General features: G+C 42.2%; 1 protein-coding gene across 3 annotated transcripts in view; it reads left to right on the forward strand.

The window, feature by feature from the left end:
* The window catches only part of trpm3 (transient receptor potential cation channel, subfamily M, member 3), a gene marked incomplete at both ends in the record, with an annotated part of 118,176 nt that overhangs the window by 19,523 nt on the left and 70,777 nt on the right, over positions 1-27,876 (forward strand). Inside the window, one exon of one of the 3 annotated variants that reach the window (XM_080852699.1) lies at positions 13,590-13,724. The exons of the other annotated variants lie outside the window; for them this stretch is intronic. Coding sequence (XP_080708825.1) covers positions 13,590-13,724 — 135 coding nt within the window. Of the gene's footprint in view, positions 1-13,589; positions 13,725-27,876 lie in introns of those variants that run through there. 3 annotated transcript variants of the gene reach the window in all.

Here is a 27,876-nt window from a genome sequence, read left to right on the forward strand (position 1 = left end):
AAAGAAAAACGAATATAAATTTCTCCCATTGACTTACATTGGGCCATTATGACATCATAATAGGGTCTTTAAACTGACTTGCACCTGTGCTTTACTGACACCTGTGCCAAATCAAAGGACCCTCTTCTCTCTCTGTCCCTCTCAATTTAACTGTAACTAGGAACATTAAGACACCATCCATTCTCTATTTTTTTTTTCTCCATCTCTCCATCTTTCTCTCTCAGTCAACTTTCTCTCACACTCAATCTCTCTTCTTCACTCCATTTTTATCTCCTTTTTTCAATATTTTCACTCTCTCTTTATCTCTTCATCCAGAGCCACTCTTGTTCACTCTTCTTTCCTTCTTCCACTCTTCTTTCCTTTCTTATTTTCTTCTTCCATTTTTCTTTCCTTCTTCCACTCTTCTTGCCTTTCTTTTTTCCTTCATCCACTCTTCTTTCCTTCTTCCACTTTTCTTTCCTTTCTTCACTCTTCTTTCCTTCTTACACTCTTCTTTCCTTTATTCTTTCCTTCTTTCACTCTTCTTTCTTTTCTTATTTCCTTCTTCCACTATTCTTTCCTTCCTTCACTCTTCTTTCCTTTCTTCTTTCATTATTTCACTCTTCTTTCTTTTCTTCTTTCCTTCTTCCACTCTTCTTTCCTTTCTTCACTCTTCTTTCTTTTCTTCTTTCCTTCTTTCACTCTTCTTTCCTTTCTTCTTTCCTTCTTCCACTCTTCTCTCCTTTCTTCACTCTTCTTTCCTTTTGTCTTTCCTTCTTCCACTCTTCTTTCCTTTCTTCTTTCCTTCTTTCACTCTTCTTTCTTTTCTTCTTCCTTTCTTAACCTTTGCATTTCATGCACTGGTATTTCCTTCAGGAAATGCATTTTCTAGTTAGTGATTATGCTACACGAGTGCAGCAGAAAAGTTTGTTCCAAGTGCTCATTAAGAGTGTGCCAATTACCACTACAATCCTGTGAGACACTACATGTCACTCAAGACATACAGTGAACCACTGCAAGCCACCCTCAGGCCCAAAATACCATGTTACATTAATTTCATAACAATTCTTCCATGGCATGTCAAACTTGCGAACATATCTGCCCTCCGGCGGCGGTTTATCTCTGCAAGTTGTAAAGGCAGCCAAAATGTTACCAATGACAACACCAGGCTGGAAGTTTTACAAACATTACGGGGCAGTAGAATGCATTAAAGTGGCAAATACTGTGGTCTTGGTTCGTCCTGAAGGGATTTATATTTAGATGAATGACCAGCAGACTATACATTATATCCCACTTATTATAGGTTTACTTGTCAAAACGACAAACGACAAAAGAAAATTCTCACAATATTTCATTTTAATGATTGTATTACCGTTTGGTGGCTTCCGCTGAGAAAAATAGTCCTTCAAGCTAATAGAATTTTAAAGTTACCACTGCCAATTCAGATGCCAATGAGACCAAATGAACCTGAGTGCATGAAAAAAAAAAGAACATAAACCCAAACTTTAGATGAAAGAGTGAGGGAGAGGCAAACAGACAGAGTGAGACAGGGTACAAGAGCAGGAAAAGAGAGGATCCCAAAACTTAAAGGCAGGAGAAGAGAAGATGAAAAGGATGAATGAGAGAACGATTGTTACCAAAACTTCTGGCACAAACCGATACCAATATTTTCCCCAACTAACCCCTTGATTGGTTGTCCGGAGGTGATTAAGACAGGTGTCAATAAGACTGATTTTCATTTTTTTCATCAAAAATACAATCCCATATTGCCCATTTTGCATCGTTTTAGAGCAGTAATGCTGAGGTCAGCTGTGTACGGGTATGCATACCCAATTGGAACTGGGTTTTCTCCCACAATAGGTGGTGTGATGGAGTAGCCCAGATGTGTTGGGTGTCCAATTTGTAGATTTTACCTTACAGAGTGCAGTATGAAGTAACAGATGGCACATTCTAAGGATAGAGAATAATTGGCAGAGACATTGGTGTTCTAAAATAAGAAATACAAAATGTTAACAACAGCTAATTGGTAATTTTGTTTTTGCATATAATGCGTATCCTGCAGTTGTTTAATACAGATGTGTGTATAATACTGATATTTGTGATATGGGCCTTCATTTTGTTGTTCTTCCTGTCAGAGGATAAATTACTTATCCGTCTCAGTAGGCCTCTCTGTCGGGAGCCTTTCCCTCGATCGTCTTTTTCCATCTCCCTGTCTCAGGGAGGAGCGCAATGAGTGTGGATTATTGACTTCTCAAAGACACCTCCTCCCTCTTTCAGGGGACTGGGCTGGAAGCAGAAGTGTGTGCCTGTCGTAGGGGCTCTTGGATTAAAGAGTTTAAATGTCACATTGATTTTATTAAGGGGTTTATTCTTGTTTATTTTGTTAACACTACGCATGTTATAATGCTCTATGTAAGTGATGGTGAAAAATGATGGTACTGCAAAGACGATGGATCAATCATAATTAGCAATTGAATATGGAAACATGTCTGCTATGCCATTCAAACTCTTGGCAACTTTTATAAATTGTGAATATTTTAAAAGCTTTTAAGGATGAATTAGATTCTCAGGGTCTCTTTGTAATCATTCCAGCACACTTTATCTGCCACTTGACCAATATGTCTAGTCTTGAAGAAACTACTCTAGCATCCCAGCCTGCAACACAAATAACACCCTGTATGATTTTATGCAATGGGTTAACACAGTTTCTTGGTTTCTTGTGAAATGTTGACCTTGTGGCCTGTAAAGTTGGGTTGCTAATTTCTTTGAACGTTAATAGAGTCAAGTCAAGTATCTGTGGTTTGAACACATGTGTAGGTGAAACTGGGGTTGTTACAATAGTTTAATTAAATCAGTCTCATAAAATGTAATAATCATTAATTTTGGTAATTAATATTTAATAATTAACTTACTATAATGATGAAAACTCTAGCTGTACCACTATGCTACAGTCTTAGTATAGTATTACAATACTAACGTATTACAATTTCAATACAAGTCTATAACACTTCATGGATAACTAGACAAGTGAAGGCAATCAAGAGTAATTGGTTGGCGTAAAATGGCTTTCAGTGGAATATTGGAACAATAATAGGCAAGACAATTCTTTAAGTAAAAGTAAACAATTTATTAAAAGTAACAAAAGTAATTAATGGTCAATAATACATCAGGTATAATCACCTAAACACTGGAGTAACAATTGAATAAGGCACAAAGTGGAATTGGGGATGAGGTAGTCTGTCTCAGGAATGCAGAGGAGGAGGCGTTAGCTTCCCGTCTCTGTCTGTGTGTGTGTGTGTGTGTGCGTGTGTGTGTGTGTGAGAGAGAGGGTGCGTGCGTGTGTGAGCGGGTGCGTGTGTAGGTATGCGCTGTTGCGAGTTAACGCGGTCGCCCGCTCAATGGAGAGATGGGGAGAAGTGAGAGGGAGACTATGCGCATGCGCACAGGTGATAAGCGTCTATGAGCTTGATATGAAGGATGCGCAGACACAAATTAACTTTGGCTGCGGGACCGAAGCCAACTTCGTTGGGGGAAGGGGCGCAGAGTAAATAATGTTTAACAAAGGAATTTCTTGTCTTAAGGACTAAATCCAAGCTAGGCCTTAATTCAACATAAGATATTCCACAACACTGAAATCACGATGTGCGTGTGTGTATGTTCAGGTGGTGATCAAAAAGGGAGTTAAGGAGAGAGAGACAGAGAGAGAGAGAGAGAGAGAGAGAGAGAGACGTGCATGCACTATCTAATTAAAAGCAAATAGAACCAAGCAAGATTATAAACGGTCAAAGACCGTGTAGATTGTGAATTTAAGATTGCATTTAAATCTCAATGAAACAAAATAACAATACTTCTCACATAGATTAAAACACACATATAAAACTAATTTCTGCCCAGATATTTAGCCTTACTTCGATCGCTCTTGCATAGCGACCAAGATGTTTTCTGCCGGGTTTCCGTGGAGCAGAGCGTAGCACAGTCCCGGGGCCTTCTGCTTCTTCTCGTCAGATGAAGCCCTCGGACGGCCTGGAGGTCGTCAGTGGAGAAGGAGATGAATGTTCGTCGACGTTGAATGGATGAGAAGGGAGCCGGTCGCCTCGCTCGTATTCAAACAAAACTGCTGGGCTGCAGTATATAGTACTATCGATATAAACTCAGGTTGCAACTAAACGATTTCAAATAGTTTGGAACTTTGATCAGAAGTTCTGAAGGCTATGATTCGTCGTGTCGTCCTTTGTCCTGAAGAAGAATTCTTTAGAGGGTTTGGTATCTCTATTTTGAATGGTAGTTATCGATGAAAAACCAATGCAGAGAGACTGAATTTCGGGCTTGCCGCTGTTTATATGCGGAAAACGCGTCATTCTTTTTATCACCTTTGAAGTGACCATACAGAGTCTGAGAAGTGTAGATAAGGGAATTGAAGAAATAAGGGAACTCTGGGTAATGAAGTCTGTGGTGTAATGTAGTCTATAGTGTGACCACCTACACATGTGTCTTACCTGGCACTGGCAGAATGAGTTAAAAGGAATTGGGCAGCATAGAACTGATAGAGGGACTGTGAGATGAACATAACAGAATAATGGTGACAACAGGATAGCCGCCCGAGGAAACCTGCGTCTGCTTTGCGTTACGAACATTACCACATTCATGACCTCATGATGATCTCATCGTAAAGGATGTTCATAAACTTTCATGTCATTGTCCTTTTTATCTGTTGTTACATAGAGTATTAGATCATAATAGTTTGCCTGTCTGGGCAATGGCAGGTGATAACAAAAGATGCAAGGAGACAGGTGTCTACAAGATAACAAAGCCCACCGCTGCACCGCAGGAGAGCTTCATCTTTATTGATGTGTAGTCAGCCATCTTGCCCTTCATACCTTATCAGTACATGCCACATGTATGAAACTCGCTCGCCTTACCACTTTGACTGCTGAGGTCCTTCTTCAGTGGTTGATATGATTTGTGGATGAGTTGAGTACACTGAGCTTAAATTATCTTCTGTGACTCATTAATCAGCAACTGTTTAAGCACAATCGTCCAGCTGTAGGCAGAACAGGTGGATCAGTTCTAATTACCTTCCATTATGACTGGATGTCTAATATTCCGTCCTGCTGTTTTTTTGCATTGTATTGTCTTTTATGCAAGCCACACACTGTGTGCTGGAATGTCGTTTTTCAATTTTAATTGTCCCTGAATCTTGGTTTCAGCTTCATTAAAGCTGTCATGTCCTTGCCACAAAGGGGAGAAGTGCAGTGCTGACACTTCTAATACATTTACATAACTCTCAGCTTTTTAAGATGTGTTGTGGCCTCCTGAATAGTAGGTACAAAGCCTGCACATACTTTTTCATAAGAAATGAGCGAGCGAAAACAGAACACAAGCACATAAAGCACAAAGGCCAACAGGGAATAAAAAAAAAATGAATACCATCAGGGCACAGTGAGAGATGAACTGGAAATTATTCTTCTGGGAATTTTTGTACTTGGAACAATATATATTTCAATAATAATAATAAACAATGAGCTCAATGAACAATGAACATCAGCTCCTAATGCTAACGAGACAAATGCCAGACGTAAAATGCTTCATTATGCCTTATGGTGCACATTGCAAAACCAGACTGTTGTGCATTAAGTGCATGCCCTGAAGAGGAAAGATATTTGAGATGGTACAGCATGGATGTTATCTAATTTAGTCTTTTCATCTCCACTGCAGTATGTCCTACCATCAGTATACACATGGTGCACAGTCATGTAGCCCAAAGGGAGAAAGTGGTGGAGGAAGTAATATTTATTGAAAATCTTTTAGTCTTTCTATTTCCCAAACAATGAATTCTATGGCAATATGGCACAATAAAAACAATAATAATCATAAGGTCTCCTGTTATCTTCATACGATTTCCATTTGTTTTCCATTATACTTATTCTTAACTCCAGTTAATTACTCCCTGACCTCTTATAGTACCTTCTCTCTGCTGGAGCTTGTGTGTGTGTGTGTGTGCCTGACACTGAGCTGGTTGTGTAGACAGAGGCGTGTGTGTGTGTGTGCCTGACACTGAGCTGGTTGTGTAGACAGAGGCGTGTGTGTGTGTGTGCCTGACACTGAGCTGGTTGTGTAGACAGAGGCGTGTGTGTGTGTGTGCCTGACACTGAGCTGGTTGTGTAGACAGAGGCGTGTGTGTGTGTGTGTGCCTGACACTGAGCTGGTTGTGTAGACAGAGGCGTGTGTGTGTGTGTGCCTGACACTGAGCTGGTTGTGTAGACAGAGGCGTGTGTGTGTGTGTGCCTGACACTGAGCTGGTTGTGTAGACAGAGGCGTGTGTGTGTGTGTGCCTGACACTGAGCTGGTTGTGTAGACAGAGGTGTGTGTGTGTGTGTGCCTGACACTGAGCTGGTTGTGTAGACAGAGGCGTGTGTGTGTGTGTGCCTGACACTGAGCTGGTTGTGTAGACAGAGGCGTGTGTGTGTGTGTGCCTGACACTGAGCTGGTTGTGTAGACAGAGGCTTGTGTCTGAACACAGCCAGCCCTGGAGGATAAGCGTTCCAGATGGAGAGGGAAGGCTAACCCAGTGGAGGTCTTCCTGACGGCGGGATGAGCACACAGCAGGAGTCTTAACCCATCCCATGACTGGATCCCATGGTGCTGCTGGTATCCTGCAGCCTCCGGGGGCAAGACCGCGCCACCCCCCCGGAGCACCGGTTCACAAATGGCTATTTCAGAAAAGGATACATAGTTTGTTTGCTTATGTATTTACACAGATGCGCACATCAACACAGACATGAGAGTGTGCATGGAGGCACACACACACACACACACACACACACACACACATTCACATACACAGACTATCTCTCTCTCTCACACACACACACACATACACAGACTATCTCTCTCTCTCGCACACACTCACACACATACACAGACTCTATCACGCTCTCTCTCAAACACACAAATACACATACACAGACTATATCTCTCTTTCTCACACACACACACACACACACACACACACACACACACACACACACACACATATACAGACTCTATCTCTCTCTCTCTCTCACACACACACACACACACACATACACAGACTCTATCTCTCGCTCTCTCTCATCGAACACACACAGGCACAGACTCTATCTCTCTTTCTCTCACACACACATACACATACAAAGACACACATATATACTGTATATATACTGTATATACACAGTCTCTCTCTCACACACTTACACACATTTTGACATGAGCTGAAAGTACATCCATTGAGAGCTGTCTCCATGAGAACTGACACACACACTAACCAACGATCAAAACCCTGAAGCCTGGTAATATAACCTAGTAAACACACATCTAGAAAAAAAAAAATGGTTAGGCCCACAAAAATAGAAAATGAAAAAATAGACTTGCAGAAATGAGTCACTTTTTCTTATTTATAAGGCACCACGTTGACCAAAGTGAAAAATGTATTTTTCAAAGCAATTTTCCTTTATGCGCACAGTGTCATGCAGAGAGTGGAAGGTGGGAATTGGTTTCATATTCACGCTTGTCACTTTCAACATCTAAAGTGTTAAAAATCTGAAAGACAATGAAGTGTGACAGCAAGCTTCTACCTTGGCCTCTGTAAAGCCTTTGCCTGGCCAGATATTGCTTAGTTTCAATGGTATAATTATTCAACCCACTAAACAATGTTAGACTTGATGTGTTGTTTTGAAAACAGAACTTTTACCTACTGGCATCTTTTTCAAACCAATCGAGATTCTACATGAAGTTCCCAACCGCCATCATCCAGATATAGCCTATAGTCCGTATTTGTTTAACCACCCCTCGGACTGGTAGCTGGACATAGGGCCTTATAAATGGACCAAATCATGATTTGTGTCTGGTATCCAAGAAGCCTCAAGCCTAACAGCAGATGCCTGTCTGTTGTTATGGGGGAAATAAGTGTGATGATTTTAAGATGAGGCTCCACTGACCTTGTTCCTGCCAATATGTCCCCACATTACCACTACTGCATCTCTATTGGTGCCCCTAATGACTGGTGATCGTCGAGATGAATTAAGATGTTTAGAGGGGGGTTTGCGACCGTGTCGTACCTCTGCAATCAGTGACAAAGGTCCTTGACCTTTTGGGATTGGAGTCATCTCTCTACACAAGATGACAGGCAAACCACTGCCTTAATGCACCACAAACGCAAGTTAAAGGTTTAGTCTTGCACAGCTTGTTATATAAATGGGCAAATTTTGGTTGTTGTTATTCAACTGAACATGGCAGCTGTGATACGAATGTTTTCAATTTAACACAAACCAAAGACACCACACTCTCACAGTGGAGCTCACAGATATGCACTGGCATGTCCATTTTATAGGGTTACAGTGCTGTTATAGAGTCACAATCCTGCAAGGTAAATTGAGAGACAGTGAACCATCTGCCCCATTCAATCTTGTGTGGCTCAGGTGGACCATTATGGTCATGCCTGGATCTGATACTCTTCCCTGCACCTGCAGAGTATAACCTCTTTCCCCTTTGAATATAGTTACTAGTCTCAGTGCCACCAGTGTCCTGCAGTGATATCAACTGCAATGCAAACACTTCAATTAAACAAACATTATTTTAAAGTGGCATTGTGGAGTAATTGTAATTCAGAATTAGGGCTAGGATAAGCAGTTTTAGATAACAGCTAAAAAAAAAATTGGGCCGCTACAATTACTTTTAATATGAAGAATCGCCTCCGTGTCATTGCCATACCAGGGTCCGTAGGCATATTACTGCGTTCTGTAGGTTTGCCTGAAGCCGCCCGGTTTCTGCTGTATGCCGAACTAGTAAGCTTATTTGCCGTCTTGCTTTGTCTTGTGTTGCACTTGCTTGAAGTTTGACTGTGTTAGGACAGTTGTTGACTAACTAGTTTGTCATAGTGTCAGAGTGAGCAAATTTCAAGAGGTTTTCTCCACTAGCATCTCGTTAGCGATTAGCAATTAATCCGTTATGCTGCTTTAATAACACAGTAATCATCATTTTATATGTATGAGGACGATAGAAGAAATGTCTTTGTTTTGTGGTTTGTTTATGCATATTTGTCATGTCGATCATACGATGGAAAAGGTCCCTTCCCTTTTTGTCTATTTGTCTATTTGACTGTTCCTACATGTTGTTATGTATATCAAACCTTAGACACTAATTAAGGTGTTCAGACGGAATGAAGAAATAATGTCTGTAAGTTGTAAGTTGCTTACTTAATCACCTAATTAGTGATGTTTACAGGTGTCTGTGCAAAACAGGATGTTTCCCTTGTGGGTTTATTCTAAGAATGCCTCAATTACTGAAACTGCTTCGTAGAAGTGTCATCACAAATAATAAGATGTTTTATGTGAGATGGTTTGTGTAGGAAGGTGGAGTTTTTATTCTGCTTAAGGTTCCAGTTGGCAGAGCTAGTTCCAGTGTTAGTGCTGGTGAGAACAAGTATGGGGTGTGATAGTAATATTTTTATACCATATATTTTGAGTCAGTCTGAGATAGGATCAGTTCAGGAAACAAGTTTAATCTTGTACATTGGTGCACACCAATGGAGACAGACTGAAGTTCACTCATACAGAGCTCAACCTAAGAATCTTCCAATCAGCCATTGTAACATTTCAGTTATATGCCCTCTGAGTATAAGGGGTGTCACCCTGTATCCATGAGGCCCTGGAGACACGAGTCTCTGAGACTTGTATTCACAGACCAAAGGCCATCAAGGACAAGTGAGAAACCCTCCACACCTCCCTCAGGTCAACCTCTCTCTCTAACAGAATATTTAACCAGAAATGCTTACATTCTAGCCCAAGTCCATATAAAAGCGCAACTACAACTATATATAAGATGCATTGATTTATTGACTATGGTATATCATTATTAACTCTGAACCTTAAAATCAGTGGTTATAATGGCAGCACTGGAAATATCAGCAGTACCGAGAGTAGTTAGATAATAAATAGTAACAAAGGCTCAATTAGTTTTAACTAACTGATGAACTGAATAACTGAAAATGATGGTAGTGTATGCTTCCTCCTTTTCCTCTAATGTTCTGGACCCCTGGGTAGGCACTGATTGCAAAGACAAATGACAGCGCTCCAGCGCTCCTAAGGCTTGTTCTGCATCAGAGTATTGCCATCTAGTGTCCAAGGGGTGTAACACAGGAACTCTACACACAAATTCAGGTTCAGCATGTTAAAGAAGAAGAGAGAGATTAATAATGAGAGTAGATGTTAAGGCATAGAGGAGAGGTGGATGTGGATGTGGATGCTTTCTGTCGGTCTAATGAAATGTAACTGTCAGCTTAGAGAAATGCTCAAAGTGCAGGACCATGCCTGGGGCTATGGGGCTATGGGGCGCACCATGAGAAAGACTGTGGTGCTCAGAGTGTCAGTAGCCTCTTCAGCCTACAATATTAAGCAATACTTCAGAAAAGTCAATGACAACACACCCAGTTTCCAGTAAAAAAAAAAAAGTGAGATGCTCATGTATCCACAAGTGGGTTATTATTTCATGAATTAATGAAGTAATGCCGCTATAAGTAGAATTTAAACAGGCCGTCACAAACACTTTGGGAATTAGAGGGTTAAATATGACAATGCTGAGAGTAGAGAAGCCATCGGAATGCCATACCTATAAATGCACTACAGGTAGAATTTAGTAAAGCATTTGATTTTGTTTCATGTATAAAATGTGTATTTGGTCACGCACAACTGAAATGCACTTGTAAAATGTATTTTTGGATGGGTAGTATTAAAGAAAGGAAAAAGAAGATTTATCGTTTTACAATTTAAAACGTAAGTCTGAATATGGAGCTTATTCTGTATCTGTGTCTGGTCTTCACACACTTGTCCAAGGATGGAGTTGAAAGGCCCAAGTTGATTGCATGAGCGTACTGAATTTGAGAGGTGTCAGTTGACATGATCTTATGGGACTTATTATCAAGTTATGGGAGAGGAAGGCAGAGAAGGTTCAGGTTGGGGTGGCCTGGACGGGAGGGTATTTTTTGCCATTATGGTTTTCACATTCTGGCAACAAGGGAAATCTTATCTGAGATGTAACCATTTGGATGAATGGCTACGTATGATCCTTTCATTGACACGATTAATTCGCTTTATGCCCGTTGAGATTCCTTTGGATATTATCACATATTCCTTTATCATAAGAGTATTGAACACAGTGCAACCATTATATTGCTTTTGCATGGGTCCAAAAACGGTTGTTCTCTATAGAGCGTATTGCAGATAACAATGTGTACTGAGTTGTCTCTTCGTATATATATTAACGTATGCATGTGTTGGTGTGTGTGTGTACGGGTTTGTGTAGGAGTGTGTGTGTGTGTGTGTGTGTGTGTGTGTGTGTGTGTGTGTGTGTGTGTGTGTGTGTGTGTGTGTGTGTCTGTGTGTGTGTGTGTGTGTGTGTGTGTGTGTGTGTGTGCAAGGCTATGGAGTGTAGTGAGCCATGTGAATAAATGAATAGTGATTAGGTTGGCTGTCCGCACACATTTCTTGGGGGTGGCAGGACGTGTCAAGCTCCTGTCACTGTTTATTCAATGATTCCCAGGACCCTCCAAAGGACTTCCCTTTGACTCTGTGGGGAGACCAGAGGGATATGTGTTAAGGCTATTAGTCTGACACAACCTTATGTGACATTTCCAAGAGAGAAATAAAAGCACCTTTCACACATTTTTTCACACACACAGTCAAATTTCCACTATGTTTAACTATGGGGAACCTTATCAACAACAGCATTTAAAGACATTGCAAGTTTTAGGTGATTTGCTCTGAAGACAGCCTCCACACTGAGGGGCGTTGGGGTGTATTTAATCATGTGAAGGGAAAGAGGAACCTCTCTCTCATACCTGCACATTAAAATGGGCTCCAGGGGAGACGGCAGCATAAACAGAGGTTGCCATGGCTACGCACGTCCCTACCCCCGGATTCGCCCGGCCCACCGCACATCAGAAGGCATTCACTTATGCGACGTTCGGGGGGAGGAGAATGGATGCGGTTAAAGAGAGAGAGAGAGAGAGAGGGAGGGAGGGAGAGAGAGAGAGAGAGAGAGAGAAATGGAGCTTGTGGTTTCACACACGCTGCAGTTAGCATTCCTCGCTGCGCTCCCTTTATGTGCCGCACATTTCCATGCGCCATGCGATGCGATGTGTGCCGACTTAACATGATTGCCAGGTTTTCATCCCAGAGTGTAATCTACTGGGAGCGTGCCCCATATATCTGAGTGGCAGGGAGCCTTCGTTTCCCTCTCTTCCACACGCAGGATTTCTTCCAGCCATTTATCTCTGCACCGATTGGACCTGAAAAAAATCCCCTCCTCTCTCCTTACACAGCTGCCCCACTTCAATAGGGCTCCGCTGTGCTGACAAGTTTCGAGGATTTTAATGGTCCCGTTTTAAAAGCGTTTTACATTAATAATAAAGCATTTAATGTCCAAGTAAAAGCTTTAGATTTATGTTTTTTTCATCCCTTACCATATGTTCCAAAGAAAAAGCTTCAAAGCCTCACTTTGAAGTAGTTTAAGGATGCCTTAAATAATAAATGACTGAGAGGAATGGAGACACTCTGCATATGGGGATGTGCTAAGTGATGTCTCCGAGAAATGCTGCATTTGAATTATATATTTATTTTTACACGTGAAATAAAATTTTATTAATTCAGATTTCTCTGTATCTCTGCTTCTCTATGCTGCTCACATCAATTGTCATTTGATTAAGTATGCTAAAGCTTCCATATATCCTTTACAAAAATCTGTCCTGAAAGTCATCCTCTTTTTCTTTCACCTAAAATATCCTCATCCTCTCTCTTAATATTTTAATCCTGTGCTCTTCCTCCCCCCTTCTTTTTAAATGCATCTCCAAACCTTTTCCACATCTCTCAGTCTTAAAAAAAGATCCATCCCTTAGTCTCACTCTCACAGAAGTTATATCATTTTCCTATCATTCATCTCCTATCCCACTCCTATCCTATCTCTGCTTTGAGCTTCCCCTGAGCATATGCACTGTGTGTGTGAGTGTGTGTGTGTGTCACTCACCTCTCTCTCTCCTTCTCTCCCCCCCCCCCGTTCTTGAAGACAGTACTCGCTGCTTTAGAGCACACAGCTGCTCCCGTCCCTCTGGTGGAGTGGTGGTGTGTGTGAGTGTGTGTGCACGGCGCTTCTCTCTGCTCAGCTCTGCTCTGCTTTGCTCCTCTTTTTTCTCCTCTCCTCTTCTCTCATCTCCTCTCCATCCCTCACTCTCTGCTTTCCCCGTGCGCTCCTCTCTCGCTCGTTCGGAAACGTATGATCCGGGTCACCTCTGGCAGAATTGGGTCTGCCTGGCTGCTGGAGGAGAAGGTCGGACTGGATGCTCTGGGCAGCGTCTCAGTGCCTCGTGGATCCGTGGGGAGGGGAGGGGAGGGTCAGGAAAGAGGGGAGGGGGTTTAGGTGAGGGCACGGCGGTGGGGAGCTTGGAGGTGGCGGAGCGGAGGCGGTGGAAGCAACAGCAGTGGTGGTGGTGACGGTGGCGGTACTGGAGTGGTGCTAGCGGGACATGATTCATGACTTGAGCCGGATTTGGCTGGAGACCCCCATCCCATCCTTCGGCCCCCATGTGGGGCCCTTTTGCGGGAGGTGGGGATTTTGGGCCCGGGGCGGCGAACCAGCAGGACGCCCCTCGCCCACTCAACTGGACCATCAGGAAACTGTGCCAGTCAGCCTTCCTGCCCTCTGTGCGACTGCTTAAGGTATGAAACAGGTGCATGGGGCTATATGACTCAATGACAAGGAGGCAAAGTTGGGTTTTCTGTGTTTTTTTTCTGTCCCAAAGGCTGTCCTTCAGCCTAAGACAGAGACATTAAATGGAATGAACCTTAGTTGGTGACATGTGAGTCTTCTCTCCCTGAGGTGACATTGGAAGTGATGAATATTCATCCTTGAGACACAAATTGAGGTTTGCTGCTGGTTGCTTTTGATCTCTGTTTGAGTGATGTTACTGTATGCGATGCTCTAAGGTGCTTCTGGTATATGTGTGAGAGTGCAGAGGTTCTTCTGCATTGGTCTGATTGTTACAGCTTGCTCCCTGGGTGTCTTTAGGAGATTTAGAGACTAATTCAATTTTTATTGATTTTTTTCTCCAAGCTTGGAGTACATTTAGAATAGAAATGGGCTCCCTATATATTAGATGTCTACATTAGATATATCTGTGTGGCTGTGAAGAACCAGCTCTTTTGATGTATTCCATAATGATGGAGACTCAAAGCTGTTTGATAACTAGCTTTTCCAGAAGCCTATTCTGCTGAGGATCAATGTGAATGCATGCCTTCAGTTCAGAGAACATAAATACAGCTTTGCACTAATGTCTTATCATAATAAATGGCCTCTTAGTGTAGCCTGAATTATTTTTGGTCTTACCTGTGCAAAAATGTATCTATACATGTGATTGATATGCTGGGGAGATGTGTGAATTGAAAGGTCAACCTTGCAAAACTGTGTTATACAAAGCCTTGGTGCTACTATCATTATTCACACAGGGATCTTGTCATACTCCAATTAGGAAGGTCAGTAAATCACTTTCCTGAATTTCCAGTGGGAGCTTGCACTGCCTCGGGTGTCCTCTGGCAGATATGGTGAAGGTCATAAGCATGACCTTTCCTAAAGAACTCTCTGGAATAAATGGAATATGATGAGGACAATGGGACGTGTTCCTTAATGGAGCATTTGCACTTTATTCTTGTGATCCTTCTTCACCAGACAACATTATCCAACTGTTAAATTCGCTCAAGTGGGTAAAATGGCAAAAAGAAGGGGCAGGTCAAATAGGTGACTCATTGATCAGAATCGATTCTGTTGATTGATGATGTCTCTAGTGGGAAAACACAGTAGGGTGTATTAGCATGACTGCCTGGCGTGAATATGAAAGAAGAGCAAGTATGGAGAAAGGAATGTGTCTCTCTCGTGTAGCAGTTTTATGACTAATGCTGTCTCTGTTCTCACAGCAGTCAGTCTGTTTTATCCCTGTTTAGAAATGAATGTCAAAGCCTGGTGTGTTTGAGTAAATACTCCTCTATCTCCTGCTGATACCTAAATAAAGGATCTCACCTGCAGTGAATTGACATCTGTTGTACCGTTAGGACCTCTCTACTGAGCAGCACAGCAGTGTCAAATCATCTAACTGTGTTGATCATAGAGCCAACAGATGTGAAGTGCTTCCTTTTCTTTGGGGAAAAAAAGGAATTGCACGTCAGACTTTGATTTATGCAATGGGAGGATAGTCTTCCAATCAGCAATGAAACTGTATAAGGCATTATCTTTAATTTCTGCATGACAAAAGCTACCCTGGCATTACATGAGGTCACTCTGGTCACTCTGTGCTTCTGGTTTCCTTCTGGCTCTTCTTTCCACTCTGCAACTGAGCCACAGTGAAAAAGGAAAGAGATGGAGGGAGAGAGAGAGGGAGAGAGAGAGAGAGAGAGAGAGAGAGGGAGAAGGAGGCAAAGAAAGTGGGGGGTGTTAATCCAAGCTGAATTGTGGTGCCCCGCGGAGTTGGGGTGTGTGTAAAAAAAAAAAAAAAAAAATGCAATCCCTCTGCTCACACAACGCCTTCCAGCTCGGAGATCACAGAACACGGAGCAATGAAAAATGTATAGCTCTGGAGAGACACGTACTACGTACTTCCAAATCTGCTAAAAATACCTTGGCATCGTCTGCATTAACACTGCCGTGTTCTTCGAAGAAGCCTCCTGTATTACAGATCTCTTCTGGCGCTGATCTGACTTTATTTTGCATCAGCTATTTTTCCTGTCAAATGAGCCGTCTGCTATATTTGTGAGAACAGAAGAAGGGTGTTCTAGGTGTCTGATTGTAGCAACAGGCATATTTAATCCCTCTAATCTATGGCACTGCTAAAATAACAACATTTCATTAAATAACAGAGGTGAAACTAACCTTACATTTTCAAGGGTAGCTCAAATGGTTATTAACGGTTATAAGCACATTTTGCACCTTAGTTATAACCATTTTATTACAAGGCTGTTGCATGTTCAGTACACCTGTGTATTTCAGGGCATCTAAAACAGTTTCTGTTTCACAATGACCTCCTTAACAGGGAGTGTGAGTATTATGTTAGAATCAGGTTCTCGGAGTACATCCTGTTTGGCCTGAGGTGTACGCTTCAAGTAGCTTGTGATCTACAGTGCCTACCAACGTCACCAGTCACTGCTGGAGTCCACACATTAACATTGTGGTCACGTTCCGTCATTTCTTCCCCGCTTGATTGTATCTCTGGTCAATAAATACTCTCTACTGACAGAATTCAGGCAGGAAATACAAAGTATTCAATAACCATGGGTGCATATGATTTTTGTGCTTGTCGGTTGTGATTAAATATGTAGATTATCGCAGGGTTCTTTTGACACTGTGGAACTGTCTACCAAATGTCTATTCATTTTGCAGACTGAGATCTATTTATGGAATCAATGACTGTAAATGATTGTAGGACAGGCTGACATGTATAGAACAGAAACGGGGTCATTTCAGGTGTGTTGCTGAAAAGAATCGAAGCTAGTCAAGTAGGCTTTTCAGCTATTGTGCTTCAAAGGTAGAATGGTGTCATGACTTCACATTGCTAATGACTGGCACTGTTGAATCCAGAGCTCATAGTGGGCTGAATGCCTTGCTGAGAGGTGACATAGAAATCAATAGACCTCTGGCCACATGTATAATTAGGGTTAAATCTGGGATCTTGGAATAGGTTTGGCCCTACGTAGCTTATATGCGCTATAAAAATAGCTTCTTTTTTTTAAACCAAGGGTTTCCATTTTGCAAAGGATTTTATTTCAGGAGTGTTACAGTGATTATTCTATAGCTAGAGTATAGCATTACATGAATCAATTTTAATGTTATGCATCATTAGGCTTTCCTTCTGAGAGGTTAGCTAAACGTCCTCCACCTTCCTCATCCTCACCTGTCCTATTTATCTTCACCTCACCAGCGCCCACACTCTATTTTCGTCTCTCCCACATTTCACCCTTCTTAACTCTTGCCTGCCAAATCTCCCTCTCACACTCACTCTGTCACATGACCAGGTTGAAAGTATGTCCATTGAATAAACCTAGCTGTGTAGTGGAGATAGTACGGACATGTTGAGAAATGGACCAGTTTGAGGTGTGTGTTAAGTGGCTACCTGCCTTGGGGGATCAGCTTCAGGTGTTTCACCAGAGGTGATTAGCACACAAACCTGTTGGGAGATGTTCAAAAACACGATAAGACTGTAGAAAACATACACCCCCAACCACCCCAAACATGCACACTCACCACCTCTGGAGTAGTTCTGAGTGCTTAATGCTTGCGTTTAGTTCCCCATTAATCACGTCAATTAATGCTGAGATGTGCACAAAATGATGATTAAACCACTGAGTTTCAAACAAGTTGCTTTCTGACAGAGCCTTTTGGTTCAGCGCTCGGTTCAGTTGATCTACATATTTAGTTCTCTTTTGCACTCCCTACACACAAGCTGTTCCCTTCAAGGTCACCAAACAGTGAGACACAGAGATATTCTGTGCGTTTTTTTTTTTTTTTTTACCCAACTTTAACATTAACAGAATGTCTGGGACCCTTTTTTTTCAAATTTCACTTCACCACATTTTTCACTTCACCACATTTCATTTTATATTTGCATGGAGGTTAAAATGTTTCTAAAACATCTCTACTTCTTCACACACATCACGCTTCAGTCCCCATAATCCTTTGCATCCATAGGGACAAAGAGCGGTGAAACCTCCCTTGTCTCTGCTGCAATGGAGATACTGAGGTGCATCGCGACATTGAGAAGGACATTTAGTATAATTTTGTAATGGACACACACTCCTATCCCTCAGCCTCACTACTCAAATGCTCTTGGTAATCCTATTGTTAGGGATGTGTGTGTGTGTGTCTGGGGGGGGATCATGCTTGGATAGTGCAAGGCCCCAGTTGGTATATTCATTTCTACATTTTATGCGTTTGCTTCCCTGTCAATTGAACGCTTCAATATTTGATGAGATGAAGACGAGGCTGCTGAGTCCCAACACTCCTCCTCGTCCGCCTCCTTTTCTCCCCACATGGATAGGTCCCAGGGTGCCTCTCATCAGCTCTGCTGTCAGAGCCAGAGGTGTGACAGCACGAGAGAGGACTGCTGATTCCAACTGTTTGGTTCCAATTTGAATTACTTAACACCCATCGAAGCATTAAAGTATTTTAGTGCAGTGAACCATACTGTGTCACAATGACAAACAATGTGCTTACAAACAGGGCTTGAGGTTAGAATTACAGTTAGGCTCATCTAACTATAGGCGTATACAATCTCTGTTTCTGTTTCAGTTTACATTTTTTCAATCCAGCATTTCAAAATTACTTCAGACTTTTTTTTTTCACATGCCAGGATATTTTTGATCCAATACAGTGATTCCATTCAGTGTGTATGCATATTGTATTTAATATTCATCTGGATTTTCCCATGGTTTACATTGTTATAGTGTGCAGCAAGGGTTAGTGTTGTGCCTCATGCTCATACCCACCTGCTGTTGGATGAGACATGCTTTACCGCTTGAGAAGCTCTGGGTGACTCACATCTTCACACATTCAACATTGAGGACGAATGGCTTTAATGTTTCCTGAGGTGTGGGTCACCGCTCCCACCTAGCTTGATCACATCACTTGCAATCAAAGCTGTGAGACTGTGATGTGTGGAGAAACAACCCAAAGGCTGCCTGGAGGCTTCGTTTGAAAGCCTGACTGAGCATTTCTCAATCAAAGGGTTCACGATTAGACTAAGTGGCCATCACAGATAGTGTCTTTCGATTGTGACGTTTAAGGATTTTCTGGTGACACTTTACTTAAACCCAGTATCCATCAAGCATTATAAGCACATTTATAAATGTTGATGAAGAAATGCATCATAGAAACAGACATAAGTCTATATAACTGATTGATTGCACTCATAAAGGGTTATAATATGGTTGTGTAAGCCCTACACAACTTTTGTTATGAAAGCTTGGAGTCACATAAGGTCAAATGATATTATTCTAATACTTCAAGCTGTAAGAGCTCACACTATAACATTGTAACGCTTTATGAGTGCAGTCAATACTTGGTATAAATAGTTATAGAGAGTTACTGTATGTACAAAATGTCTTATGTCTCAAGACAATTTACAGAAGCCAAGGCCTGAACATGATGCTTATAGTCTGTAGTCTGTAACCTTAGTTAATTTCCACAACTTAATTCATCTCATATTGTAAGCTGTAGTAATGTGTAAATTCAGCGGAAGCTATGCTGTCGGATCAAACAGAGAAAATAAGGGGCTTCCCACCAATCTTCTGAGACAGAGCTTTAATCAACCCTGAAAACCTTTTCTTATTGAAAGCTCATTCCAATTAGTTATCCGTAATCAATGGGCTGCCTCTTGCCCCCTGAATTGGCATTCACACAGCCAGTAGAAATGGTCAGATTGACAAGTCAGCAGCACTTAAAACACTCAAAGCTCAAACTAGAGTGAAGGATGGGCTCTAGATATCCCCACTTACTAACAACATTTAAGTGTGGGTATTTATCTAAATAATTACTACACGGTATTATTTAATTTGCTAACTACATCTTTCTTACTTCCTACATCCCACCCTCCTTCTCTCACACCCACTTCCACCTCCACCGTTTTTCCTTCTTTTCTTCATCTCTCAAACACACACAAGTACGTGCTCACACACACACAAACACACACAAGTACGTGCTCACACACACACAAACACACACAAGGACGTGCTCACACACACACAAACACACACAAGGACGTGCTCACACACACACACACACACACACACACACACACATGCACGTGCACGCACACATAAACACACACACAACCACGTGTTCGCACACGCACACAAACACACTTGCACGTGTGCACACACACACAAGCACACACATGCACGTGGCTGCACACACACAAACGAAACGTAACGAAACACATTTGCAAGATAATAGACTCTCCCAAGCTATTAGTAGTCATTTGCATACTCTTAAATGGCTGTGCACACATTACTGTCCCATGGACTGCCACAGATCTAGCTGTAGTGATGTGAAGTCCTCCCGTGCCATGCACCAGAGATGGGAATTTCTCTGAAATCGCACTGCTTTACTGAAGAGTCATTACAGACTGATTTAACTCAGGCATTTGAAGTATACTAGTAATAGGCTTCACTCTGTCTTAAATGAGCTGTGTAAAACACTCTGAATGGCCGTGTAGTACACTTCCTCCCTGGGATTTGTAGGAAAAAATGAAATCGTTCACTCCATTCCTGTCATTTGGCTTTAGTAAATGGGACCCAATCATGCATATCATCCGTCTGTTGCCAGTGTTTGAAATGCTCCGTCAGCAAAGGATAAAATGGCATCCAACCTGCTCCCACCCACCTCAAGTGTGTGTGTGTGTGTGTGTGTGTGTCTGTAACTGTGTGTGTTTGACTGTGTGTGTGAGTTTGTGTGTTTTTGTATCTGTGTGTGTTTGACTGTGTGTGTACGTGTGTGTCTGTATCTGTGTGTGTTTGAGTGTGTGTGTGTGTGTGTGTGTGTGTGTGTGTGTGTGTGTTTGAATGTGTGTGTTCAAGTGTCTGTGTGCAAGAGAAATATGACTGTGGGGACCTATTGGAGTATGCTTGGCATGATTTGTGCAAGGGCGCTAGATGGGATGTGTGGACGTGGGAGGTGGAGGTGAGCAGTGTGAAATGTGGAGCTATTTCCAGTGTCTACCCCACCCCCACTCCACCCACTCTCCCCCCAAGCATACGTGCACAGGGCAGTGTGAAGATACACAAGCAATGGCTAGCACAAGAACCCCCCGTGTGAACAGATCTGCTAAGAGTCCTAGTAAGCAATTTAGGAGAGTCTATAGCGATCAATAATGTTATCTTATTTACGACTTGTTCTGACTTGGAAACCAAATTAACAAGTGGTCCAGACCTGTCTTGTGCACCACATAAAATGGTTTTATTTTTTTTGCTTTCCAAAGTCAAATGAAACGTACTCTATAACCAATGGGTTAGCGGTCACTTCATTATACCTTTCTGAAGGACTAGGGATACATCAGTGAAACTTAACAGCCATGACCAGATTAAGGTCCAGGGCTTTGATAGCAACGTGAACCCTGTTTTATACTGTTAACATGATATAACTAAGAAACTGTTAATATTGTCATTGTCTATGCCCTTCTGCCATGGCAGTCATGCACTCCCTTGCTTCGACTAGATGTGTGTTAATTATCATTTCACATCTTATAGAATCTTTGTAGGTTAAGACTGATACACACGGTCATATTACATAATATTCCCCTGGGGAAGCTCTGTGTGCATAGGAGGCAAACATCGCATCGTAAAACTATTCAAGTAAAAACAGCTGCTGCAGGCGTAATTTATTCATGACCTATGTTAAGTTTGCAGGACATGGATATGCACAGGCATACTACATAATTGTAGTCTTTATACCAGTACAGAAGCGTTTTTATTATAGATCTGTTATAATGCAAAATCTCAAAAAATAAAACCTTATCTCAAAAATGAGTAGCGGGGAGGGAGGCAAATAGCGGCTTTTGGTGGTCTTGCCTTAATCCTCATCCAGTGTGTGTGTGTCTGTGTGTGTGTGTGTCTGTGTGTCTGTGTGTGTCTGTGTGTGTGTGAGAACAAATAAAGGCGTTTTATTTTCTAATGCTTCCCTGAATGCCAATTCAGAGAGGTAAAAGTTTGATCCTCTCTGACTCTGAGTTATTTGATGCGGAGAAGAATGTGTTTGCCAAGGCTGTGCACATACAGCGCATGCATCAGTTTGCTCAACATAATGCGGAGAACCACACAAGGATATTACACAACATCCTAAGAATTTTTCACAAAATCACCCACTGCAATGCATTCTCCTCTCTGTTGTTAAAGTACAAGCACTTTGGATGTATTTCAAACAGCATACATTGAGAAGTCAATAACAGCTAGAAGCTCCAGCATCAACCATGGCTGCTCGTTCAGGAGCTGCGGAAAAAAAGACTGTCCCTGATTCCCCCCCCCCCCCCCCCCCATCTCTGTCTCTCTCTCTCCATATAAAACGACTCCATCGGGGCATCAGAAGAGAGTATTTTGCTCTGTCAGGGGAAAGACAGAGAGAGAGAGAGAGAGAGAGAGAGGGGGAAAAAAGCAATTAAACATCCTGGCAAATTATCACTCGACGCGAAAAGTAACTTTGGGATGGAGTCAATCCCCAGATTAATTATCTCAGAGCACAGCCATGGAAACCTGTCAGCCGGCCATGTTAGCAAGAAATACAAGTACCCTACACGCCAGCCATCTCTCTCTCTCTCTCTCTCTCTCTCTCTCTCTCTCTCTCTCTCTCTCTCTCTCTCCCGTCCCTGATACAGAGCTCTCATTGTAATACATCAGAGTCTTTGCCTGGGGTTCACAAATCAAGATGCAATATTCATGAGAGGAGCAGAGGGATGCAAGAGCAGACAAATGGATGATATCAATGAGCTATTGCAGCTATCACCGTTAGCGCAGCATGGCATTCATCTTGGCTGCCATGTGGTTTAGCATAGATGAGAAATGTTTCAAGGGTATTCTGATTAGATAGGTGTTGGATTTTGTCATGAGATTCTTTAACCTGCAGAATTTGTTCCACAACGGAAACAAGCTTTTTTGGAATCTTTATTCTTTATTTCCAATCTGTCTGCTAGAAGAATAATAGCATCTAACTCTAATTTATACATGTATAAATTACTGTTATAAAACAGACAGCAGTGGGCTTTTCCACTAAAAATAGACAAATACAGATTCAAAATATCCAGCCAACCCACTCATCATTTAAAGTCAGAAATGACTTGAACTTCACTTACACCCTCAGCTATTCCATTTGCGGAAGCTAATGCTAACCATTTGAAGCCAACGTGGGGAAACCTCAATCTTCAAATATCAACTGTTTTGTGATACCTACAACACAATTTGAATCTCATTGTATGATGCCATTGGTTATATTGTAAGATCATAATTTTGTACCTTTATTTTACCAAGCCTTATAAAAGGCTATTAACCAAAGAGAAATGTGTTTACACAGCAGCCATCAAACTCAGACATACTTCATCTGGTAGAACATTTCATAAGGACAGATCAACAACACAGGAGATGACTAACGAATTACAAAGAGAATACACAAACATGCCCACTGGTTAATTTTGAACCCATTGTCCTTTGTGAACAAATAGAAATGTAACAATCTCCTCTTCCTGTCCCGTACATAGTTCACCTTGCACATCACATCATGTCACCCTTTTTACCACCTGGTTGCATATGATCGAAAAGATAATAGTATTGATTTAAAAAAAAAAAAAGCATTTATATCAGTCTTTTTAGTCTTTTAGATTCAAGGGTAGGAGAGTACTGGCTGAATTTACAGCAGGGGTATAATTTGCGCCTTTGGTAAATTGGTGAGAATCACTGAATTAATTTCAACAACAACAAGCAGACTGGCATGTCCAGGCAACTGTCTTTCCCAAGAGTCCCTAAGCCGGCATGTGGGGTTGATTCATTTTTCACTGCTTTTAGGCCTATTTGTCCTCCTCACAGAACGAGGCCCACAGGTGGGGATATCTAGACTTCAATCTTCAAACAGTCAAGGATTCTTCAAACAAAGGTTCCCAGGGGTACTCACACTAAAACCACCAAAGCTGAGGTCAAACCAATTGTATAACCACTTGATATTTTTCTAAGAAATCACCTTGTAAGTCCTGGCTGACTTAAAAGGTAGATCTGGGTACCTTGGGATAGAGGGTTAAACAGAAGTCCCATTTAGCCAGTCAGAAGAAGCCTTTGTGTCCTCCTCATGTTAGGCATGAAGTGCACAGTCACTAATCATCAGACAAGTGTGAAGACAGACAGTCGCAAAGGACTCTGGCAAGCCATAGCAAACGCCTCCCATCTCCATATTCCCACTGTAATCCTAAGCCCGAGGAAGAAATCCAAAACAACTCATGACTGGCTTAGTGTCGGCTCTCAAAATAGTTCAGTGTATATCATAGCAGTATTGTGATTGTCTTGTGTAAAAGGCAGCCAAAATTTCCATGAAGATGGAAAACACAAGGCTGGAAGATTTATATGTGCCTGAACGTTACAGAACAGCATTAGAGTGTTAAATATGGTGGAAAAACTAAATTTATTTGACACAATGAAATTCATTGAATGACCTTCACTATTACTAGGCAGTATAAGCCAAAGACACAATGTAATGGCCTGGCACACGAGGATGTTATACGAATGATTAATGAATGTATCAGTCAAATGGAAACAAGGGTGAAAAAACTGTAACAACTGATACACAGGCTGAATACCAATTAGACTGAATAAGCTTAAATGAGCACATAAACCTGAATACATTGAATATAAAGAAAGTACAGAAAGAAGAGCCAGACTGTTACAGTAAGTAAACCCAGGTTTGACTCCTCAAGCCCATTCCCATCCCATTCCCATCCCATTCCCATCCCATTCCCGGGGCTGGCTAGAACTAGACGTCAATGACACTGATTAGTATCAGACATCTCAAGGATCAATTCAAGATTAAATGTGAATAAGTTCCATTCATATACATTTACAGATAGTTTTAGATGTCACAGCCATCTGCAGGTCACCTCTGTGCCGAGGTGGCAGGTGTGCAACCGCGCCAATGCAGGGGCCACTAGTAAGATGACTCACAGTGGCTGATGAGGCCAATGCACCAGGATATGTGAAGCCATTTGGGTGGTTGCTGTATCGTAAACAATGGCTCTTTTGTTGTGAGATCAGAGAGAAGCCCTCTGTTAAATTGTCATTTGTCCCACTGGTCAGACTGGTCAGGAAATCTGGGTGTCGATTGGGTAGATTTGATGATTTTCAGAATGTATGCTGCCTTACACTTGTTAAGCATCAGTGATTTTTTTTCCTGGTGTCTTACCTGACTTTGATTATAATCTAAGACATCCAGCCTGTCATATTCTGGTGTATTGATCATGACAAAGAGGTGATACCTACAGATGACTGATCCTATCTTTCATCTTTTTGGAAATGGAGCCCTAGTGACTAGTGACTGTTTTAACGGCAGAGATGTGACACACACACACTCTGAATTTAGTCTCTGCATTTGACCCATCCAGGATAGTGAAGCACACAGTGAGGCACACAGTGAAGCACACTAACCCAGAGCAGTGAGCTGCCTTCAGCGGCGCCCGGGGAGCAGTGATCGGGGTTAGGTGCCTTGCTCAAGGGCACCTCAGCCGTGGATGTGGGCATGGGAGAGCAGTGCTCTACCACTTCCCCCGCCCACATTTTTCCTACTGGTCGGGGATCGAACCAGCCACCCTCCGGTTACCCTAACCAGTAGGCCACAGCGAATCCCACATATTCCAGGTACTGCTACTGCATGGCCCACCAGATCTGAGGACCTCCATCTATTTCCAGTTAGACTTCATAGGTTCTACAACAGGGGTCTCAAACTCAAATTACCTGGGGGCTGATGAGTGTCCAGTCTGGTCATTGTGGGACCAGATTTTCCAGTAAACGTTGGGGTGGCCCATTTAAATCAATAGAAACTTTGCGGGCTGGATACAATCACTTGGGGGGCCAGAATTGGCCCGTGGGCCTGAGTTTGAGACCCCTGTTATGTATTCAACCAATGAAATAGTAAGCATACCAGGTGAAATAATAACCAAAACGACTCATCTCATAAGATGTATTACACCTACTTCTAGCAGAAAAATGCACTGGAGTGCCGCCTCATTCATTTAAAAAAAAAAATCTTGTTTGCTTTTAGCATATAGGGCATCAAGTCACAAACTGGAAAGTTAAATTTGATTACATTTAAAGGCTGTGTGTTGTCTTTGCCCCCGGTCATATATTTTTGTTTTGCGCAGCACTGTTCTCCCTTCAGTGTGGCTGCCTGGAGAAGGCTTGCGTCGTTTCTCCTCGTAATCCCTTCCACAGATGATCCTCTTCGCCCTGTTAGACATGCTAAAGAGTTAGCTGCTGGCTCCACTGAGCCCCTCAGATCAGGGTTAGAGCGTGTGAATGAAAGATAATGGTGAAGAGAGGGAGAGGGAGGGAGAGAGAGGGAGGGAAAGAGAGAGAGAGACGAGGCATCAGTGAGTGCGGAGAGGCCATAGAGGCGGCTCTGATCCGTGCTTTTTTTTTAGGCAGGGCCTTATCAGCCCTTCCAGACGCTCAGAGCCACATGTCGGTGTCTGCTCCGCTCTGCTTTGTAGGTCTGACCTCTCCTCAGTCCGTCAGCCACTGCTCTGGGCTCACAGCACATGAACCAGCCAAGAGCCGGGCCATGGGTGACCTGTTAGGGCTGTTGTAGTACTCGTGTACTACTCAGGATTTGCTTTCGAAATGCATGTTCTATCAAAAGAGTTCCACTGTCAGTAACTGCCATTGCCTAGTGCCGTTCCCACATGTTTGTCTCCTTTAGAGAGTCCTGCAGTCCTGCGTTGTTTTGTTTGTATGTCTCCTACACATGGACAGTCGGAGTCAACCATCCATCACTCTCCCGTAGTCAATGACATGTTATGACATCCCTATGTAACACTTTGACTATGTCACATTGTTTGCAATGTAATTCTCTACTTTACAAGGATGTCTTACTGACCCAGTGTATTGGTTTTGTGTCTTTCAATCTTGCCAAACATTCAGACATCTTTAAGTTGGTTGGCACTTGATACACTTTGTGAATATCAGGCACCCTCTCCTTCAGATAACAACTGACTTGGCAGACTGCTGCCAGATCACGGCCACTTACCTTCCAGATTTAGCTCCCTGATGACAAGACTTGTCAGAGATGACACAGATGGGCACTGTACCTGCCATTATCACAGGTGGTGGTTTTGTATTCCTTTTTTTGCTAGAAAGCCATCCTTACATGTCAGTAAATGCAGTCTAGTGCCAAGCACCACTTTAGGTGACTAGTCTGAGTAGCGATTGTGTTAGTTTTCGTCTGCCATGATGGGTGAATTCTTTAAAATATTATGATTTATAATAATATTTAAAGGTCTGAAGGAAAGGTCAAATATACATATAGGTGTTTTAGAATGATATTAAAGGACTGATTACACCAAACCCTCAGGCTTTTCTTTACACCCTCAGCCCATCACTGACAATTCAGTGAGGTGAAGCTGTAGCACTGACCCCTATGGGAAATACTAGGAAATATGCTCTTTACAAATCAGTCTGAGGAAAATGACTAAAGCATAACATTATTTGATTATCCCACTTTTGCCAAGCATGCGATATTAACAACGCTTCCAAGAAATATTCACATCATAACTTATTTTATTAAATGCATAAATCGGTACAATGTTCAAGGGATAATAAAGGCTCTCCACAACATCATTCATGAATAAGGGACAACTATCATGTGTGGCAAGGTAGCATAGTGTTTTGTGAGAGGTAGTCATGTCATCACCACAGGGATACATAATCACCTATTTTTGCAACGGCACCTAATTACCTTATGAAGGACCTATGAACTGTACTTTGAGGCCTCTTCACTAATACAATGAGGTGATAAGAATGCTTTTCTGCATCTTTCCCTGGCTTCAGATGAGCTAGAGTTGGTTAGAATCCAAAGAGCATTTACAGAGAACATATTCAGATTGTCTGAAAGGCCCCCAGGGTATGTGCCAGTGGATCCCCCCTTTGGCGTACTGCTCCCTCTTTTATTCAGTCATCTTCCTGCTGCCATTTCTCTTCCTACCTCTCCACTGGCCAGTGAGATACCTAAGGGTTTCCTCTCCTCCTCGTTCTATCGGTGCAAACAAAGTTGGATTGCAGTGGCATATGTCGTATTGAAAAAAATATTCACTTC

The sequence above is a fragment of the Sprattus sprattus genome (genome assembly GCF_963457725.1).
Source record: "Sprattus sprattus genome assembly, chromosome: 15".
NCBI lineage: Eukaryota > Metazoa > Chordata > Actinopteri > Clupeiformes > Clupeidae > Sprattus > Sprattus sprattus.